The sequence below is a fragment of the Hyalella azteca genome, unplaced genomic scaffold (genome assembly GCF_000764305.2).
Source record: "Hyalella azteca isolate HAZT.00-mixed unplaced genomic scaffold, Hazt_2.0.2 contig2369, whole genome shotgun sequence".
Lineage (NCBI taxonomy): Eukaryota > Metazoa > Arthropoda > Malacostraca > Amphipoda > Hyalellidae > Hyalella > Hyalella azteca.
The window spans coordinates 1-19,496 of NW_025932646.1; the positions used below are offsets into that span (position 1 = coordinate 1).

The 19,496-nt window shown below is 37.5% G+C and overlaps 1 protein-coding gene across 1 annotated transcript in view; it reads left to right on the forward strand.

Moving 5' to 3' along the window:
• Positions 1 to 3,229: 3,229 nt before the first annotated feature.
• Positions 3,230 to 19,496, forward strand: part of LOC108667901 (intersectin-1) — a gene marked incomplete at its 3' end in the record, with an annotated part of 69,508 nt that continues 53,241 nt past the window's right edge. The window contains exons 1-11 of the mRNA XM_047885549.1: positions 3,230 to 3,579; positions 4,565 to 4,625; positions 5,363 to 5,419; positions 5,892 to 6,001; positions 7,964 to 8,139; positions 10,602 to 10,713; positions 12,467 to 12,625; positions 13,157 to 13,295; positions 15,720 to 15,874; positions 17,037 to 17,199; positions 17,900 to 17,984. Coding sequence (XP_047741505.1) covers positions 3,230 to 3,579; positions 4,565 to 4,625; positions 5,363 to 5,419; positions 5,892 to 6,001; positions 7,964 to 8,139; positions 10,602 to 10,713; positions 12,467 to 12,625; positions 13,157 to 13,295; positions 15,720 to 15,874; positions 17,037 to 17,199; positions 17,900 to 17,984 — 1,567 coding nt within the window. The remainder of the gene's footprint in view (positions 3,580 to 4,564; positions 4,626 to 5,362; positions 5,420 to 5,891; positions 6,002 to 7,963; positions 8,140 to 10,601; positions 10,714 to 12,466; positions 12,626 to 13,156; positions 13,296 to 15,719; positions 15,875 to 17,036; positions 17,200 to 17,899; positions 17,985 to 19,496) is intronic.

Consider the following 19,496-nt stretch of genomic DNA (forward strand, 5'->3'; position numbering starts at 1 on the left):
ATCGGATCTCACGTATCCTACGTATCTCACGTATCCTACGTATCTCACGTATCCTACGTATCTCACGTATCCTATCGGATCTCACGTATCCTACGGATCTCACGTATCCTACGAATCTCACGTATCCTACGTATCTTACGTATCCTATGTATCTTACGTATCCTACGTATCCTATAGGATACGATTGGTGGTGCACGTGTCGAGTGCGCTGATATTCAAGCCTTGGCGCAGTGCGAAACTCGAGCTGCTGTTGCGCGTATCATTCAGAGAAATAAACGAGTTTTTGTTCAAAAAGCGATTCAGTTATTGCACTGGTGTGTCATTCTGACCCAGTTTGGCACGGCACAAGGGCGTTTCAGTGCTTCGTCCGCTCTCACTGCTACGTGCTGTGGTTAAAAAAGTGCCGCTATAGTTGACCAAGATGAGCTATTCAGTTATCTGTGTGCACCAGGCAGGCTGTCCCATGAAGCCGTTGTGTCGTTAGCAGTTAATTGTGTTTTCCCTACAGCCTGTGTGAGTGTATATTGTGTGTTCTCTCCAGCCTGTGTGGGGTGTGTGTTGTGTGTTCTCTCCCGCCTGTGTGGGGTGTGTATTGTGTGACTTTGTCCAAATATAGTGGTGGACTTTGTGACTTTTTGTGGGTCATCTTGATCCAATTACTCCCGAGAAAAGGGGGTATCAGTGCTGCGTGCAAAAAGTGAATTACTATTTGAACAATAAGAGCGATCTATTTTTCTGAACGTGGCAATTTGGGAAGGGTAAGTAGTGGATGATCGTTGGCATGTGTTTACAACTGCGAACAAGTGTTCACAACTGTGAAAAAGTGTTCACAACTGTGAAAAAGTGTTCACAACTGTGAAAAAGTACAGTAATTATGTCCCCCAGAAAAAGAACTCGCTTTTAAACTTCAGGTCAGGTGCCAATGTAGTCTGGTATGTCATCACTACTCCATCATTTATCAGTTATTTGAAGACTCAAAATTTATATCTAGTTTCGCCGTGAACATCGCAAGAAATTCCCTGCTGTTGGCGCTCTTCTGATTATAAGTTTTTTCGAAAAATTATGTATGACATAACCGGTGGCACCTTGTAAATTAAAGTTTATCTTTGTTGTCTCGCATAGCATAGGTTCAATTATTTTCCGGCCCGCGAGATTTCATGTTATTTCTAGTCTTGTTCGCCTATAAAGAAAAGTTTGTGATCATTAGACGTACGCTATCGTAATCTAGTATTTCTGAACAGGTTTGACCGCATTACGTACATGTGTTATAAACTCATATTGAGCCAGTGATAATGCTAACGCTTGTTCCATTACATTTAATGTGGATTTATTATTTGGGACTATCACTCTTTATTTTTAACAGTGCATGCATGGATCTAAGAACTCGTTACGCCCAGTACCAAGTTTTCATTGCCATGACAGAGTGCGAGTTCTCGTAATTTATTTATCTTGAACGAATGAATGAAATTGAATTCCTTATTAACCATTATGAATTTTTGACTGACATTCACATGCTACGTACGGCAATCTGAACGAAGTCTTTGAATTATTAATTAAGCGCGCAGCGAAACTATTTTCGAGGGGACTGCGCGTAACTTCTATGTTTGAACTTATCGAAACTTAATGTTCATAACTTGTAGACAAGTTCACCTCGCGATATCGTCCGTACTTAGTAATATGCAGGTAACTTTTTCACGAGTTCCCCTCGCGACATTATTCATTCTGAATAATATGCACGTATGCATGGTTTGTGTGGATTTGTCTTAATTGTAGAGGAAACTATCTTGATGAAAAAATAAAGATAAAGAACGTTCATTGCAGGACTCGCTATGATGCAGCCCGCGCCACAGCTCCCAGGCGCTATCGCTCCCGTGAGTTGCGTTTTTCTGTGCTTTTAATGTTAATATTGTGCCGTCGATATTTGTCAAATTTACAAATAATACAATATATATTTTCACTAAAACAGGAGTTTATACAAAAAGACTCATTCTATACAGAAACAAACTATATTAAAAAACAACTGTATGTTTCAGAACATAAACATTAATGTAGAGAGAAAGCCGTACTGTGAATTTACAGTATTTAACAGTAGGCTAACACGCAATATATGTTTGTATGTCAGGATGTCCCCAACAGTAGTCAGAGGTAACACTTTTTGCCTGCTTCAGTCTATTGCTATTTGAATCCTGATACGCGATTTGATGCATGTGTATGTTCTCAATTTTTTATGATGAACAAAGAGAAAACTGAAAATAGTAATAGTTTAAGAATACTGAATAATATTATTGTTTTAGACCTCTCGTAAAAAGTCTTTGTTTCGGTTGCATCTAATTCACCTATCGCAACATCGGCAATTTGAAAGATTCTCCATGTTCGTTTCCCGATGAATAGGGAAGTTTGTACCACTTTCACCAATAAATAACCATCGATCGCCCAATTTTTGCCAATGACTAACTGTCGATCGCCCAATTTTGCCAATGAATAACTGTCGATCGCCCAATTTTGCCAATGAATAACTGTCGATCGCCCAATTTTTGCCAATGAATAATCATCGTTCGCCAAATTTTTGCCAATGAATAACTATCGATCTCCCAATTCTTGCCAACGAATAACTGTCAATCTCCCAATTTTTAACAATGAATAACTATCGATCTCCATATTTTTGCTAATGAATAGTTTTCGATTCACAAGGGTTTCAATAAACTTTTTGATGCATGGTTGGCACATTCGACCATGTGGGCAATGAATAAATTTCGCTTGATAGTGCGGGATAGTTGTTAAGAAACTCTCACAATATTTATGTCCAATACACTGTCAATCTCCCAATTTTTGCCGATGAATAACTGTCAATCTCTCAATTTTTGCCAATGAATAACTGTCAATCTCCCAATTTTTGCCGATGAATAGCTGTCAATCTCTCAATTTTTGCCAATGAATAACTGTCAATCTCCCAATTTTTGCCGATAAATAGCTGTCAGTCTCCCAATTTTTGCCTATGAATAACTCAATATCCCAATTTTTGCCAATGAATAGTTTTCGATACACAAAGGTTCAATAAACTTGATAATGGTTAGCACTTTCGACCATGTGGGCGATGAATAAATTTTGTTTTCATGGTGCGGGATAGTTGTTAAGAAACTCTCACAATATTTATGTCCAATACGATTTCTGTATCCTTAATATATTGCAATACTTCGATGTGATATTTATCTTATTAACGAACTTTCAGATGGGGCCATCCATGGGTGTCACACCAATCCCATCTATGCCTATTGGCATACAGGCTATGCCATCTGGCATATCAGCCATGCCGGCTGGCATACCTGCTATGACATCTGGCATGCCAGCTATGGCTTCTGGCATGCCAGCTATGACAGCTGGCATACCTGCAATGGCATCTGGCATGCCAGCTATGGCATCTATGACTCCTGGTATGCCAGCTATGGCAGCCGGCATACCTGCCATGGCAACAGGAATGCCTGCTATGCCATCTGGCGCAGCGACTATGCCAGCTGCTGTACCTACGATGGCAGCCGCGCCACCTGCCGCTATGGTCAAGTCGGGCAGCCAGGACTCAGTGTGAGTTCATTATTATCATTATTATTATTATTATTACTATCATCATAATTATTATTATTAGCATTTTTATTATTATTATTATAGTTATTATCATCATTATCATTATTATTATCATAATTACCTATTATTATTATTACTATATTAGTATCATTATTATTATCATTATTTTTATTGCAAACAGTTTTTATGTCAAACAAAAGGCTATTTAACTTCACTATTTTCGATAAATTTTGTATGTGAATTCTGATGCTTTAATTCATTCCTGGTTTGTCGGATCATTTTAGATATTTTTAGTGAAATATAATCATTTAATTTTAAACATGTTCAGTGTGGTATGAATGGGCAGTTTTTCTAGCCTCAGTTTAGGTGAATTACGAGTCGTGCGTCTAATGTTTATGACATTTAGCATAAGTAAATAAATAATTTAGTATAAATACTATTTAATTAAAAAATAATGATTACTTGAACGTACCCTATTCGAATTGTATCAACTCATTAGGTCATGGATATGGTTGGTAGTGATGCCCACGAGAATGTTGAGTTACTTGCGGTTACTTTGAGTTACTTATGGTTACTTTGAGTTACTTATGGTTACCTTGACTTACTTCCGGTTAATTTTAGTTACTTTCGGTTACTTTGAGTTATGGTTATTTATGGTTACTTTGAGTTATTTTGCGTTACTTCCGGTTACTTATGGTTACTTTGAGTTACTTTTGGTTAAGTTGTTACTTTGCGTTACTTTGAGTTACTTATGGTTACTTATGATTTACTTGTGGTTTACTTATCTTTACTTACGGTTACTTATGGTTACTTTGAGTTACTTTGTGTTGCTTTGAGTCACTTTGAGTTACTTTGAGTTTCTTTGCATTACTTTGACTTACTTTGATTTACTTTGAGCTACTTTTCGTTGCTTTGAGTTACTTTAGGTAATTTTGAGTTACTAACAGTTACTATATCATGAATTACTGTGTTGTTACGATGGCAGGGAGGCGCTAAGCAGCAGCGAGTGGGGCGTACCGCAAGCCAGCAAGCTCAAGTTCACGCAGGTCTGTAGCTCCTATTTAGCTTATATTGTTTCTTATTGTATTATTGTATTATTATTGCATATATTATCCTATACTTATATTAGCTTTACCTATATTATCCTATACCTTATGACCTTTTGTTGAGTTCGGGACTGCCTAGTCCCCGGTCACGCTGATGCGCCGCATTCGTCGTCCTCCGTCTCCGAGTGGTCGCTAGGCAGGTCACCCCGCCCTCGGGGTGACTTGCTAATGTTATCACCACGTCTGCATCATTGTTCGACGATAGCATCATTATGCCCTAGTACTTTATTTGTTCTAATGAACTTAATGCAGTCCATGACAATTTGATCATTTCATTTAAACACTGAATTCTTTAAATATTGTAATAAATATGCTTAAGATCTCGTTACCTCTTCACCAGTTAGCTAGAATATTAACAATCTTAAGTACGTAATCATATTTTATTTGTTTGTAATTATTAATAATTGTTGTATCAGTGCTATGTCTGCTCTGTGCTTGTGCTGTGGGTAAGAAAGTGTCACATTACCGGAACATTATAATGCGTTAAGTTTTCTGAGTGTAAGATCGGTTTTCTTGTTCAGGTTAGAAAGTGTTACATTATTTAAATATTACTTTTATTATATTATCATAAGTTTTCTGAGTGTAAGATCGGTTTTCTTGTTCAGATTAGAAAGTCTTACATTATTTATATATTATTATAAGTTTTCTGAGTGTAAGATTAGTTTTTTTTTGTTCAGGTATTCAACGCCATAGACCGCAACAAGAGCGGCTACCTGAGCGGGGTGAACGNGAAGGTGAGGTCTTACAACTGAATGAATGGGAGCTTTGTAAGGACTTCTCTAACAAAATTTGGGTTACGCCTCGGCTTCTGTTCAAGAGTCGCTACACTCGGCAAATGGTTATTCTGGGTCTGCATCGTCACTCGGTCGAAATAGGCTTCTGGTCAGAATCTCCTTTCCGGCTTTATAAATGGAGGAAAACTTTGTTGTGCGAGTAACTATGAGAGGTGTGTCCTGAGAGGAGGAAAAGTTTGTCCTGAGAGTGTGACAAAGGTCGGCCAGCTTCTTAAAAGCCCGTCTGAAGCAGACATAGAGAGGCTGATTTAGGCTGGCTTCACACCACACTGCCAGTCGCGGTCCAGTTCAATATACGTTAATGCATTTATATAGAGGCATTTGCATCAGCCGTGTAAGGCACCTGCCATGTCCATGGTTTGAATGTTTCTATGGAAACACATTATAATAACATTGGACTGGACCGTGACAGGGATTTGGGTGGAACTTGTCCTGCAGTATAGTGGGTACCCGGCCATACGTGCTTTCTGAGTCTTCGGCGGCCCCTGCTGTAGGGTCGGACCCTCATCTAATTTTGTTAGGGTTGGGAGTGAGGGCAATGAATTATAGTAGCTACATCTGTATGCTTTTCTTCAATCGAAGATTTTTCACAATATTCTTAGGATTAAAACTGGGGATAACTTTGGTGCGAGCTTTTTTTTAGTGGTGTCATGGTGTACTCGATTGCTGTTTTCTCAGTGTACTTGAGCCTAAGTGTACTCGGTGTAAGTGTACTCAGTAATTCAGTATACTCAGTGTATGGTCAACATTTGCTTCTCTATGTATAGTTATCAGTGTCGTAGAATAGTTACCGGTATTGCCTTGCATTTGTTATTATGCACAACAATCCTGCACAAGAACAGCAGTACTGCGTATAAAAGTAATAATGTCACTCGTTTGCTTGAATCTCAAATTCAACTTAAAATCAAAGAAAACTCCACAAAAATTCATACCTACTATCTTTCATACTATCTTTTAGCGCATTTTCTCATTTATGGAAAAAAGACGCCATTGTGCTCGTCGAGTCCGTCTGTCTGTCTGTCCGTCAGTCCGTGACTTCACGTTTTCGTCGATTTTGAGAAAATGTTTGAGTTATATTTAAAAAATATGTACTGAGTTATATTTTTTTTCTATAAAGATAGGACGAACTTTTGTGAAGTTTTCTTTGCTTCTAAGTTTTTAGCATTTCAGCGATTGCGCAGTCCCATGGCTGCTGTTCCTAATCTTTTGAGATTATGAACAGCAAAAGATGTTCATAATCTCGATTTTTCATAAGAATTATCTTGCCTAAATTTCATCATTCGAGTCAACATTTGTCTTTCTATGTAGAGTTATCAGTGTCGTAGTATAGTTATTGTCTCGCAATTGTTATAATGCACAACAATCCTGCACAAGAACAGAAGTACAGCGTATATAAATAATAATGTCACTCATTTGCTTGAATCGCAAATTCACTAAAAACTTAAAAGCAAAGAAAAATCCACAAAAAATCATACCTACTATCTTTCATACTATATTTTTTTCTATAAAGATGGTATGAATTTTTTGGAGTTTTCTTTGCTTCTAAGTTTTTAACATTACAGCGGTCGCGCAATCCCGTGGCTAAATAATCTCGATATTTCATAGAATTATCTTGGATAAATTTCATTATTCGGTGCTTCAAAATTACCTGAATGACACCCATGCACGATTTTTTCATTATATTTTAGTTAGTTTGTATGTCTAATTTTACATTCCCATTTCATTTTAGAACTGTTTCCTTTGAAGAATTTTATCTGATTTTTTCCTTCATTATTTTTCTTGATGTGCCTCAACAATTCATTAATTTCCTCTTCATTTCTTACATTTATCCAAAAACATCACTCATGCCTAGTCTTCTTAATAATATTTTCCAGTTTTCATGCTTTTCCTCATTTATAATGACAATCGTCAATTTTGTGATTTTCGTCGCTGGGGCCTAGTATTCATCATCACATTATATCCCTCATTATTAGTTTTTTATCCCTCCTGTTTATTATCCCCTTTTATCCCTTTTATCCTTTTTTATCCTTTATCCTTTGTTTTTTCTTTGTTCCTGCACAGAACCAGCATCTTCGTCTAGTAATCATTCTTTTGTTGTGTCACAATTGATTTCTATTCATATGATTTTCCTATGTTCCATATAATCATTTAATGTATCACATAATTCATACCTACATGATTTCTTTATGCTAGTAGCCCACACCTTTTTATTACGCTCTAATTAAGTATCGTATATCCCAAGTACACTAAATGTTGTTAATTATAATCTAAATATTTTTTATTTTATAGTATTTTTAATAAACCTGCACTTAATGCACAAAACTCAAAAAATGAATGTCATGTTGTCCAAATAACGACACATTCTCTGCTGCATGAAGCACTGGTAGGCCTTTTTGCTGGGCCTTAACGAGTCATGACCACAGTGACCCCAATAGAAACAAAAGTGCATCGCTATTTGCACAATGAGTCATTACGTTTTTTGAGTGTAACCCTCTCACCGCCACCCCTCTCACTCACTGTAACAAACGCACGCTTTGCGATGATATCAGCCACCACCGCCACCGCCACCGCCACGAGGCCGCCGTTGGCGTTTGCACAAGGAGAGCCGCCACCACAGGCCGCCGCCTCGGCTGCCGCCGCCGCCACCATCGGCGCTCTGAGTAATATAACGGCGGGGGAGACGATAATTCTTTACATATATCATTTATTTATCTATCATTTATTTACTCATCATTTATTTATTATTTATACATTTATCATAAGAAAGTTTTACTGTCCGTCACTGCTGTCCACGAGTACGAACACTATAATTATGTTTAACTAACACTTGGTGAGACCCTGCGGCTGGTTTTGTATATAAACTTGAGTTTGTAACAACATAATATAGATTATTTCTTGTCATTGCGACTTGATTCACTTAGGTGCAGATTACGAGTTTGTTTTAATGGGTGATCTTCATTGTGTCGATGCCTGAAGATATTATTTTAATGTTGCTGATGTTGGGGCGGTGAACGTCTGGCGCTGATTTTAATGCTTATTTTCTGTAGAAATAACATAGAACAAACTTAGACCTAACAACTTGTACTTGATCGTCGCTAACGATTCGTAACTCACACAAAAACCAATCGATGATATTGTCCAAAACGCGACTCACTCTTTTACCAACAGCATGGAATGTGAGCTGACGTAGCACTGAAACACTCTTTGTCCTGGCTGAACCATGTCAAGACGATCCAAGTATAAATAAAAAATGCATCACTATTTACTCATCACCTCACTAATTTCTCGTGCATGAGTGTTGAGCATAACGGAACTCTGCGACGCTCGTTCATGTTAGAGCGACTAACATCGGTTTTCCTATCCACTGTTATCCTATCCTATCCTATCACTGTTATCAATCTCTTCTAATTAAAGTTTACTGAACGACAAAATTCATGTACATTTTATCTTTTTATTGCTTATCAGTATCTGCCAGCAAAAATTTTCTTGGGTTTTGCTGTTTTCCGTGGTGGAAATTTTTATACGTTGCTTTTATTTATTGTTAATGTAAACAATTATCTAACGTGGGTATAACTGCATTCACTTTCTATCTACACTGTATGATATGTTATTTATGATTATAATTGGGCTGTTATGTATAAACATCCTATTTAATTCGTCTTTTTTCAGTGTTCACCGTGTATGGCGCTTAACTAACATTGCCCTCTGATTCATCGTATACTCGCACAATGTTCTCTCTGTATAGCATTGTATTATTTCACTTAACCGTTTTTATTCAAGGAAATATCTTACATGTGTATGTATATGTGTGTCATCTAGCTCTTGACTCACTTTTGTATATGTGTGTCTTCTCTTGACTCAGTTTATCGTTTCGTCTGTGGTTGATTAGGGTAAGTGTTGATACGTGACTTGATTTAACCTTGGGAAGTTTGATTTTTGGTGGCGTCTTCACTAATACAGGGTTATTTTTTTATTGATGTTGTTTAATACGGTATACATTTATGTTTCATCTTGAAATCTGTCTAATATATTTGTCTATATATGTATAATGTAACTGGGCTTCCGGGTTTATTGATACACGTTAAGAGTGTTTTCCTTTACCTGTATTATTTAAATATTTAATACTGTTTCATTGTGTGAATATTGTATTGTGCCCTCGTGTTTTGAAACATTAATGATCTGGCAGCGCTTGACATCTTTGAAGAAATGGTGATTTATTTGGTCTTTACTTTACTTTTAAATTCTTGATTAACCATCAGTTGGGGGTAGCTTAAGTTATTTGGATTTGACATGTTTTATGGTTGATATTATTATATGTTCGCCATAAATATATAAGATCTTTCATTCAATTGCATTGATATATAATAATATTGATAGTTTGATCAATTATTCTCATGGTAGCTTGACCCAATTATAAGGATTAACTTATTCTAAGAACCACCATGCAATAGGTAATGAAATTCAATTAATAAAGTACAGTTGTTCTGTGGGATTGGCATGCAAGAAAACATATTATCTTTCAACAACCAATTTTTTGGGAAACTGCCCCACAACTTTTATATAATTAACATTAATCTATAATTAAGTTTATAACACTTCTATAAATTGGGTTTGCATGCCTGTACTCATATAATAAGAATGGCCTTTCTGGCTGACATTAACTAATGTGAAAGTAGTTGAATATTTTCGTTTTCGGTTCCGATATAATTTTACAATTAACTTACAAAAGTTTTCTGTCAAGATCTCATACCTAAATTTGTCAGTATAATAATTGTTTTCTAGTTTCAATGATATATACAGGTAACGTTTCAGTTGAAACCAATTGACAAGATTGGATCTCTAACAAAATATTGCGAATTAAAATGTTTTGTTATATGGAGTGGATTGCGAAAATCCCTTGTTTTAAACTAAAATATATAGGTATGTATTTTAAAGAAATTACCAGTGAAAACTATGATATTGATTTCAATGATTTGTCAGAAGAAAACTTGTAAAAATGAGTAAACATATTCCATAACTTACACTAAAATTATTGTATGAACAGGAAATTAAATTGAGTTATTTTATTAAATAACCCATAATATAGTAATAAATAATATAAGAGAATGATTGTTGGTTTTAGATTTTGAAGACAAGCGGCGTGAGAACTTCAGCAAGGGGCAGGCGGAGCTGGAGCGTAGGCGTAAGGCGCTGCTCGAGGCGCAGCGTCGCGAGACTGAAGAACGCCTTCGCAGGTTACTGATTTAATATCATTTACCAATACCATATATCATTTAATATCATTAATATTTAATATCATTTGATTTAATATCATTTATCAATATCATATATCATTTAATATCATTAATATTTAATATCATTTGATTTAATATCATTTATCAATATCATATATAATTTAATATCATTTGATTTAATATCATTTATCAATATCATATATCATTTAATATCATTAATATTTAGATTCATCAAATGACGGTATCATTTGAAAGATAGGAGTTTGAGAAATACATTTGCTTTATTCATGATTCAACAAAAAGTATGCCTAAAAGTGATTTTAAAGAAAATGTTTGCAGGTTCATTATTAGAGGAGTAATCTCTATGATCGGAAATGTGATTTTTTTTCAATATTTTAGTGAGGTTTAGGAATTCTGCAGAACAATTTTGACTTTTTTTCAAAAATTCGTGAATGTGACTTAATGCCTCATTTTCCATTGATTGAAAACTTCTGTAGGAATGCATGGAAAATGTATGTTTTTTATAAATTGTCTTCCATCAACTTCGAATGAGAACATTTAAAGCAAACTCCTAACTCTATATTCATTCCATGTAGGTATGTAGTATAATATAAATGTATATGTAATTTATATATACAGTACATTATATTATAGTATATAATGCTCACAAATTGAATTATTTGAAATACAATTCATTGAATGGTCTAGATATAATTTTTAATTGTGTATTATTTTTACTATTATATTATTTATGATTGATGATCGTATATCAGAGAGCGAGAAGAAGAAGCTAAAAAAGAGAAGGCTCGTGCTGAAGCTGAGAAGAAGAGGCAGGAGGAGCTGCGGCAGGAGATGTTGCGCCAGCAGGAGTTGCAGGAGTTGAAGGAACAGGAGCTCAAGAGGCAGCACGAGCTCAAGGAACAGGCTAAAAAGTACATTTTTAAGCTAAAAAGTCCATTTTTAAGCTAAAAAATACCTCTTTCTAAGCTATAAAGTACCTCTTTTTATGCTAGAAAGTACCTCTACTCAGGCTAGAAAGTAGGTACGTACCTCTACTTAGGCTAGAAAGTAGGCACGTACCTCTACTACGGCTAGAAAGTAGGTATCTCTACTTAGGCTAAAAAGTAGGTACCTCTACTTAACTTAATGCCTCATTTTCCATTGACTAAAAACTTCTGTGGGAATGTATGGAAAATGTTTGTCTTTTATTCAATTGTCTTCCATCAACTTCGAATGAAATTATTCCAAGCAAACTCATAATATATTTTTACTACATTCCATGTACCTATATAAATTGAATTATTAAAATAAATTATTTGAAATACAATTCTTTGAATAAATTGAGTCCCTGTGAGGAATGAACAATGAAGTGAATGAAGATATAATTTTTAATTGTGTGTTATATTTAATATCAATTTATTTATAAACAATGAAGTGAATGAAGATAGTATAATTTTTAATTCTGTATTATATATACTATTATATTATTTTTGATTGATCACCGTATTTCAGGGAGTGAGAAGAAGAAGCTAAGAAATTGTATTAGTAGATGCTAAGAAATTGTATTTAATTGTATCATATGTTTACTATTATATTACTTATGATTGATGATTGTATATCAGGGAGCGAGAAGAAGAGGCTAAGAAAGAGAAGGCTCGTGCTGAGGCTCAATGAAGTGAATGAAGATAGTATAATTTTTAATTGTGTATTATATTTACTATTAAATTATTTATGATTGATCCCCGTATATCAGGGAGCGAGAAGAAGAGGCTAAGAAAGAGAAGGCTCGTGCTGAGGCTGAGAAGAAGAGGCAGGAGGAGCTGCGGCAGGAGATGTTGCGCCAGCAGGAGATGCAGGAGTTGAAGGAACAGGAGCTCAAGAGGCAGCACGAGCTCAAGGAACAGGCCAAAAAGTAGGTACCCCTTTTAAGTAAAGAAAATACCTCTTTCAGAGCTAAAAAAAACTATTTTTTTGCTAAATAAGTACCTGTACTTAGACTTGAAAGTAGGTACCTCTACTTAGGCTAGAAAGTAGGCACGTACCTTTACTACGGCTAGAAAGTAGGTATCTCTACTTAGGCTAGAAAGTAGGTACCTCTACTTAGGCTAGAAAGTAGGTACCTCTACTTAGGCTAGAAGGTAGGTACGTACCTCTACATGGGCTAGAAAGTAGGTTCCTCTACTTAGGTTGGAAATTACCTCTACTTAGGCCATAAAGTAAGTACCTCTTCTTAGGTATAAAAGTAGGTACGTACTTCTACTTAATCTAGAAAGTACCTATACTTAAGCTAGAAAGTACATCTACTTACTCCAAGTACCTCTTCTCTACTAGAAGGTACATTTATTTGCCGAAGATACTATATTAGGTAGGTATACTATAAGATACTATACTATGCTATATATGGTAAATCTAAGCAGGACTAGCAACTAATATCTTGACGCAGAGATGCAGAGCTGCAGCGGCAGCAGGAGTGGGAGAAGCAGCGGCTGCAGGAGCTGATGAGCGTCAGGCAGCGGCAGCAGGAGAGCCTCCTAGCACTCAAGGCCCAGAACCAGAGCCTGGCCATCGAGCAGCAGACCAGGGTGAGTGTTGACTTTTTTAAGCTAAAAAAATACCTCTTTCTAAGCTAAAAATACATCTTTCTAAGCTAAAAAGTATCTCTTTCTAAGCCAAAAAGTACCTCTTATTAAGCTAGAAAGTACCTCTACTCAGGCTAGAAAGTAGGTACGTACCTCTACTTAGGCTAGAAAGTAGGTACCTCTACTTAGGCTAAAAAGTAGGTAGGTACGTAGTACCTCTGTTTAGGCTAGAAAGTATCTCTATTTAGAAAGTACCTCTACTTAGAAAGTACCTACTTCTGCTTACTCTAAGTAACCTCTTCTCTACCCAAAAGCACATTTAATTCGGCCCATAATACCCCAATTTACACAACTTGCCCTTCTTCTGTGTAGTTACCGTGTTGTCTCATGTCCGGTGTACGTATTATGTGCTAGGGGCATAGTGTTGGCATCATGGATCATTTTAATCTACAGACAACAGCAGGGTTAATGCTCTACTTCATTATAGTCATTACTGCATGACAGCAATTTTCGACTTTGATTATTTAAACTTGACTTGCGCGCAGTTAGAGTTGTAACTAACCAGCGGTACTTATTGGACTTCTCTGCTATGTTAGCCCTCAGCTGGGGATGTTATTGGTATATAATGATAATTCTACTTATTATAATTTATAATTTTAATAATATTAATAATCATAAAAATAATAATATAATATATTATAACTAAAAATACTTATACTTATCGTAAAATGGGGTAACTTAGACTGGCGGGGTAACTTAGACCACTTTTCATTTTTTTAACAAAAACCCCCAAAACTCTAAAACTATTTGACATAGAAAAATTTTGTCAATGGGCATTAAAGGCCTAATACTGAGGCTACATAAACAAAATAGAAAGATTTAAAAAGTTTGCATATCTAATAGGTTAAAAAATTAAAAATGTGACCCACGAAAAAAAGCTATTATTTAAAGCCTGTCGAAGTACCCCCCTCCAATTTTTTTATTTTTTGGTTAAATAACTCCAGGTTTTGATGCATTGTAGCGGAACTCTTCTAGTTACATATGTAAATGACAAATTTTATAAAAGTGTCATGGTTTGCAAATGGGGGGTGCCTCCCCCAAATGGGGGAACTTAGACCACCTAATGTCAGCCCTGACAGGGTAACATAGACCGGCTTGGAAGTTAATATAAAATTACCATATATAACATATTTTATGTTTGACAGCCTATTTATGTTTTTTCTTTATGTTTCAGACTCTACAGAGTCTTATATATGGTAATTTTAACTTAATTTCCAAGCCAGTCAATATTTCCCCATCAGGGCTGCCATTAGGTAGTCTGTAGTCACATTTCCCTCATTATGGCTTTATGGGGCCAGGGGCGGCGCCCCCCATTTGCAAACTATGACACTTTCCTCAAGTTTGTCATTTGCATATGTAACTAGAAAAGTTCTACTACAATGCACCAAAACCTGGAGTTATTTGGAGTTATTTTACCAAAAAATATAATTGATTTTACCACCCGGTCTAAGTTACCCCAAGAGCTGGGGTAACAAAGACCATCACTTTTTTTTTTAATTACATAAAAACTATGAGAGGCAGGAGCCAGCAATTTATGGTGAGTAAAGCTAGAGTGTAGACATGTATTCTGCATGTTTCAATTTAAGTTTAATTTAGCTAGTAAAAAAATGGCATCATTTATAAAAAAAAGTGGTCTAAGTTACCCCATTTTACGGTACTTAGTATGTCTTCGCATGTCTAGTCAAGAAAAATCGACAAGAATCAGCGACAGGCCTATCCAGGCCTATCATTCAATGCCGAAGATACTATACTATATATGGTAAATCTGAGCAGGACTAGCAAGTATTATCTTGACGCAGGGATGCAGAGCTGCAGCGGCAGCAGGAGTGGGAGAAGCAGAGGCTGCAGGAGCTGATGAGCGTCAGGCAGCGGCAGCAGGAGAGCCTCCTGGCACTCAAGGCCCAGAACCAGAGCCTGGCCATCGAGCAGCAGACCAGGGTGAGTGTTGAGTGCCCTGGTTCCCTGGTTCTCCTCCTGGCACTCAAGGCCCAGAACCAGAGCCTTGCCATCGAGCAGCAGACCAGGGTGAGTGTTGAGTGCCCTGGTTCCCTGGTTCTCGTCCTGGCACTCAAGGCACAGAACCAGAGCCTTGCCATCGAGCAGCAGACCATGGTGAGTGTTGAGTGCCCTGGTTCTCGTCCTGGCACTCAAGGCACAGAACCAGAGCCTTGCCATCGAGCAACAAACCAATTGTAAACTTGACCATTTATTCATTTTAAAGATGATCATTCAACCATGACGACTACGAAGGATCGTTAGTTTGATCAACACCAAGCGTGTACCGTAGCTGAGATTGTTATATCTCTAGTATATTACCAAACGAACCTTGCTCTTTATTTTGTTTTAAAAATCAATTATTCTGAACAGGACGAGCGCATTAAGGAGCTGACGAGCAAGATCAGCGAGACGCGCTGCAGCGTCACGGAGGTCAAGGCGACCATAGACAACATGAGGAGCACCCGCGATACTCACATGGCCGACATGAACGCTCTTAAGGCCCAGGCGCGCGACCAGAACCAGAGGTGGGCGTTGTAAATTGGACCATTGGGTCGATGGTTAGTGATGCCTGGGCCTGGGACTAGAACAGAACTAGAGGTGGGCCCGTGTTGTAGATTGGGGATCATTATGTCGATGGTTAGTGGTTCCTGAGCCTGGGACCAGAACCAGAGGTTGGCAAGTGTTGTAGATTGGGCACAATTGGGTCTGGGGTTAGTGGTGCCTGGGACTGGAACTAGAGGTTGGCCCGTGTTGTAGATTGTGGACCATTGGGTCGAAGGGTTAGTGGTGCCTAGGACCAGAACCAGAGGTTGGCCCGTGTTGTAGATTGGGGACCATTGGGTCGAAGGGTTAGTGGTGCCTGGGACCAGAACCAGAGATTTGCCCGTGTTGTAGATTGGGGACCATAGGGTAGAGGGTTATAGGTGCCTGGGACCAGAACCAGAGGTTGGCCCGTGTTGTAGATTGGGGACCATTGGGTCGAGGGTTAGTGGTGCCTAGGACCAGAACCAGAGATTGACCCGTGTTGTAGATTGGGGACCATTGGGTCGAAGGTTNGATGCTTGAGTTCGCAATGTCGTGAATTGGGGGCCATTAAGTTGAGAGGTTAGGTAGCATCTGGGGCAGCATGTAGTGAATTGTGTTCAGGAAGTGGTGGTAAGATTGTGCCTGAGTCCGGGACGAGAAATTGAGGTGGGCCCGTATTGGAAACTGGGTTCATTGGTTAATATTGGTCAAGTGACGCACAAACCAGAGGTCATACCCTGAGGGGGCCTCTTGATGGTTCTAAGTAAGGGTCCCAATTATTGAGCTGGAAATAAGGACTCAATTATACCAGACTATAGACGCGGGTCTAATAAATATCTCAACAGAATTTCAAATGGAATTTTAACAAAAGTAATTGTCAGCCCGCATACTACCAAGCAATAAGCTTTCATTAATAAGCTATTGTGGTGATTCGGTAGAAGAATGCTTGAGAATATGGTGCATGATCTTGTTTCCAATGTTACGGCTTTGTCAATGCGTTTATGACATTTATATTAAGATTTTTCATTTTACAACCGCACTGTTAATGATAGTGCTGAGGTTATCTTCAGTATTCATGAACCCTAATTACCCGTGGCCAGGTTACTGGTGGTTAACCAGGAGCGTAGGTACTCATTCATTAACCCTGAATACCGTGTCCAGGTTACTGGTAGTTAACCAGGAGCGCGCTCAGCTGAAGGCTCGCAGTGCGGCGGCCGCGGGGGCGGCGGGGGGCGGCGAGGCGCCGGCGGTGGACGCGATGGTCGACGCTAAGCGCATCGTCATCGCCCAGCTCAGGGAGAAGCATCAGGAGCTGCTCGACCAGGTCAACATATTGTTATTTTATTTGTTATTTATTACTTGTATATGTCAGTGTTTGTTTGTGTCCGTGTCTAGCTCGGCTTATGTGTCTTAGTGTGTAGGTGTGTATTGTGTGTGTGTGTCTGAGTGTGTCGTGGGTTCGTTCGTGAGTGTGTATGGGTTTATCATCATATTGTTGGTCGAGCATCAGGAGCTGCTCGACCAGGTCACCACACTGTTATTTGTATTTGTTAGTTACGTATTAATTGTATTTGTCAATGTTTGTTAGTGCGCGTGGGTGTTGGCGTGTAGGGGGACTGTGCGTGTGCAGGTGGGCTTATTTCTGTATGTGGGTGTGTATTGTGTGTCTGCTTGTGTGGTGGGTTTGTTCGAGTGTGTGTGGGTTTATGCGTGCGTGTGAGTGTGTTTGTTTGAAGTCTGACACCACAAATACAAAGCGGCTGTGGGATTAACTTACGAATCATCCAGAAAGACCAAATTTATTACACAGCATACGAAATAATTATTCGGTTCGTGAACACCAGAAATATTCGTGTACGTGGTCATGCACTGAAGATTTTTGGGTGTCCAGAATACTAATTGTGTCGGGATATTGCCTGTGCCTGTGAATATTTATTCTCAGTGGGGATTTATGAAATAATTTTAGGAAAGAATGACTAACGCAATTAAAATTTGATTTTGCGATTTAATTTTGTTGTTTGCAGGTGTCTGCCAAGGAGCAGGACTTCAACAACAACATCGTGGCCCTGAGGACGCTCAAGGAGGAGCTCAAGGAGAGCGTTGAGCGCGGCAAGAGATTTAAATACAATACTAAAGATTTAAATACAATAGAAAATATTTGAATACATTATTAATGATTTAAATACAATACTAAAGATTTAAATACAATAAAAAATATTCAAATACATTATTAATGATTTAAATGCAGTAATATTGATTTAAATACATTATTAATGATTTAAATACAATATTTGATGTTTGATCTGGGATGTCATGAAGTTCTATTTTGTGGTACTTTTGAAACCCTGTAAAAATTCAACTTTTAAGACATCCGAAATTTAAACAGTCGTTCTTTTTTCAGTTTTGTAAATTAAATATTATCATCGTCGTGCCTGGAGAATAGGCATACAATGAGGTTCAACTTGATTATCATGATTATATTTTTAGATTTTTATATTAAAATGTTGCGCGTGCAAGTAAGTAAGTTATTTGAAATCAAAACTAGCGTTGGAAAAGTTAGAGTTAGCTTTATGAATTTAGAGTTAGACTTGCACCAACGTAGTCTATTTCCAAGTAGGTGCTTGACGCGTCTTAGCGTATTAACTTATTTAAGTACCGCTTGTGTAATATTGATGTAGTTTGCTTAATTTATCGATGAATAAATTTCTAGCTTGACTCTAGAATCGCTCACATTAGTCTAGATGTCGCTAGTTAATGCACCTATACTAGCTTATACTACACCTCGCTGAGTAATTATGGGATTACTCATGATAAGTAATTATGAGTAACTTGATTCGCTTACTCATTACTCATGATGAGTAATCATGAGTAACTTGATTCGCTTACTCATTACTCATGATGAGTAATCATGAGTAACTTGATTCACTTACTCATCACTCAGTATGAGTAAGCCCGAGTGGAACCGTACTAGAAAGGCTATACGATGAAAAGATTTGCTGTCACTGTTGTGTTATATTATATTGCATTATTCACCAAAGTCTAGTTTTATACAAGTTAGTATAAAATAGGCCTGTATAAAGACCTATTCGTTGCTTAACTCTGAGTTCTCAATTAGCTTAGCATCATTCATTTAACCCTTTGTTTACGGATACCCTAACCGTTACCAATGCTATATATACCCTAAGGCCTGATAACACAGAGTTACCGTGAGTAATCTAAATGCTAAATAAAAAAAACTGCTATCATGCATTTAGTTCATTCATGAGATTCTGGTGAAAAATGTTTTTATATTATTTTGTAAGCCTTTAATTTCTTAATTGTGCCGAAACTTGGTCGCTTGTCAGTCGCACTGCAATGCTTCTCTCTTCACTCTAACTTGATTAATTGTACGCCTTATAGTACTGGCCGTTCACGATCCTCACCAGGCAAACAACTGAAAATAAACCTTACATTAAACGTGTTTTGGTTAAAATAACGTTGATTCAACGTTGTTTGCCTGGAGGGAACATTCTAGGTAATGGAATGAGATAACTTGCATGTCTAATACATCGTATATTACACGGGTGACATATACAGCTGATGGGATTATTGAATATATCATCAATGTGCCAAATATTCGGC